Source organism: Anneissia japonica, unplaced genomic scaffold (genome assembly GCF_011630105.1).
Source record: "Anneissia japonica isolate Jap-2015-1 unplaced genomic scaffold, ASM1163010v1 scaffold287759_len370742_cov166, whole genome shotgun sequence".
NCBI lineage: Eukaryota > Metazoa > Echinodermata > Crinoidea > Comatulida > Comatulidae > Anneissia > Anneissia japonica.
Window position 1 is genome coordinate 48,892 of NW_022698619.1, and position 2,202 is coordinate 51,093.

The 2,202-nt window shown below is 32.6% G+C and overlaps 1 protein-coding gene across 2 annotated transcripts in view; it reads right to left on the minus strand.

Annotated features, from left to right (window-relative positions):
- Positions 1 to 470: 470 nt before the first annotated feature.
- The window catches only part of LOC117102689, a 21,432-nt gene continuing 19,700 nt past the window's right edge, over positions 471 to 2,202 (minus strand). For both annotated transcript variants that reach the window (XM_033243069.1, XM_033243070.1), the window contains one exon: positions 471 to 2,078. In XM_033243069.1, coding sequence (XP_033098960.1) covers positions 1,641 to 2,078 — 438 coding nt within the window. In that variant the 3' untranslated portion in view covers positions 471 to 1,640. The remainder of the gene's footprint in view (positions 2,079 to 2,202) is intronic.

Sequence of the window (2,202 nt, forward strand, 5' to 3'; positions counted from 1 at the left end):
GACAGTCTTTTGAAGTGTGTAAAGCTCCATTTTATCCCATACATAGTCAAAATATTGGGGGGGATGATACAATGGACCATCCCCCCCTTGTCAAATATTGGGGGGGGGGATATATCCCCTCCATCCCCCCGGGATCTACGCCTATGGTTGTTGGCTGATTGGTGTCTCTGGTGGGCGTTCTGTTTTCCGTACGACTGTTGCAGGAGAGAGACGTGTCATCTAGAGACTGATGTTCCTCTTGTCATAGAGAAAATAGAATTATTTTCTCTTTTAGTTTTAGCTAATTTGATTATATTGTTGTTTTGATGTCTTTCTTTTTGATTGTAATTTTTATATTTCTTCTTGTTAGGATGCACACCCCTGTGGTTGAGTGCCACTGATTCAAAAGCTAATATCCAAATAAATTATTATTATTATTATTACAATACAGCAAACACAGTAAATGCAAATAAATGACATGTGCCATGGACTTCTTTGAATTTAACTGTTTATTTAAATATTCAAGTAACATAATCTTTGAAAATGTATCGGTCAGTACTAAAATTATGTATGGCTGTAGTTCACACATCTATTTCAATATCTAATTGCATCTAGCTAATAAAATCATATAAGGGTTAAACAATAATACAAAATGCAAACAAAATAAATTAATTCTATTAATATATTTTCTCATGTTGCATTTGTGCATGTTACTAAATTCCAAGAGTATATGCCTGCTCAGTGAGAAAAGATTAGCCAGCAGTGAGTATGTTATCACTGCTAATATTTAGACTAATGTATACAACTGCTGACAGTAGTTAAACAAAACCTTACGTATTTTAACATATATAATATCTAAAGGCTTGGATACAGACCTTCTTAATTGTGTCATTATAAAAAATAACTATTGTAAAAGTAAAAAGGCAATCTCTTAATATTTCATTTCATTTATTTTATTGGCACAAACGGCCCAGGGGCTGTGTCAGCAACAGAGCGCCATATCATCACAAGTGGTGCCCGCAGCCCCTGGAACATCAAAGAGTGTACAATAAAATTTACAATATTCTGTACAATCAAATTTTAAAACTTATGGAAACTTATTTTTTATAGCATCATACTTTATAGATTTCAAGAAAATATGTTTCACTGTCAAGTACATTTTATTAATGACAGAAATGAAATTCTTCTATGATTTATATATCTATTTTGTTTTATCTTGACAAGAAATATATATACTGTAAAATAGTAATTTTTCTCATATATTTGGGCCAATATATCATCAGTGACACCAAAAAAAGACATGAAAATCATTTTCAACAAGAACATGATTAACCTTATTATTATGACTAATGCTAGCAACTGATGGCATCAGTATTTGAAAGGTCATTGTCCTTCAAATTAAGCATGTTGTCGGTTAATACAGTACTACACTCATCCTACCACTTTCCTCCATCATTTCATTAACAATACTGCCTGATAAACTGCAGTGACTCAAGTCAATATTGATCAGGTCTGGGGAGACTTTAAAAAGGCAAGCTAATGTTTTACCTCTGATTGATGAAAGATTAATATTACTGAAATCTATCATTTTCCAATTAAATGTTTTATTTACACCTACTGATTCAATCAGCTTTTCTAGGTTATCAGCTGTAAGAGAATAATTACTCCATGTAAAAGCAATCAACATAATCATCATCATCATCATCAGAATCATGATAAAAATAGTCATCATTAGGCTGATGAATTATCCTGACTAATTTTTTACCATCAATATCTGAAATGTCAAAGCCCTCCAGTCTAAACATCCTGTCTTTCAATACAACATTCATCCTATCACATTCCTTAATCATTTCATTAACAATGCAGCTTGATAAACTGCAATGACTCAAGTTAATACTGATCAGGTCTGGGGAGACTTTAAAAAGGCAAGCTAATATTTTACCACTGATTGAAGAAAGATCAATATTACTTAAATCTACCTTTTTCCAATTCAATATATTATTTACACCTACTGATTCAATCAGCTTTTGTAGGTTATCAGCTGTAAGAGAATAATCACTCCATCCAAAAGTATGATTATAATGCTTAACTAGCCTGAACATAGAGAAAATAGAACAGAAGGAGTAACATCGACTTTATCGCTTATCTTTAATCCAATTAAACAGTCAGCTAGTGCCTATTAAATTGCACTACGGCCACCCGCGGAGCTTATCACAGCACTAT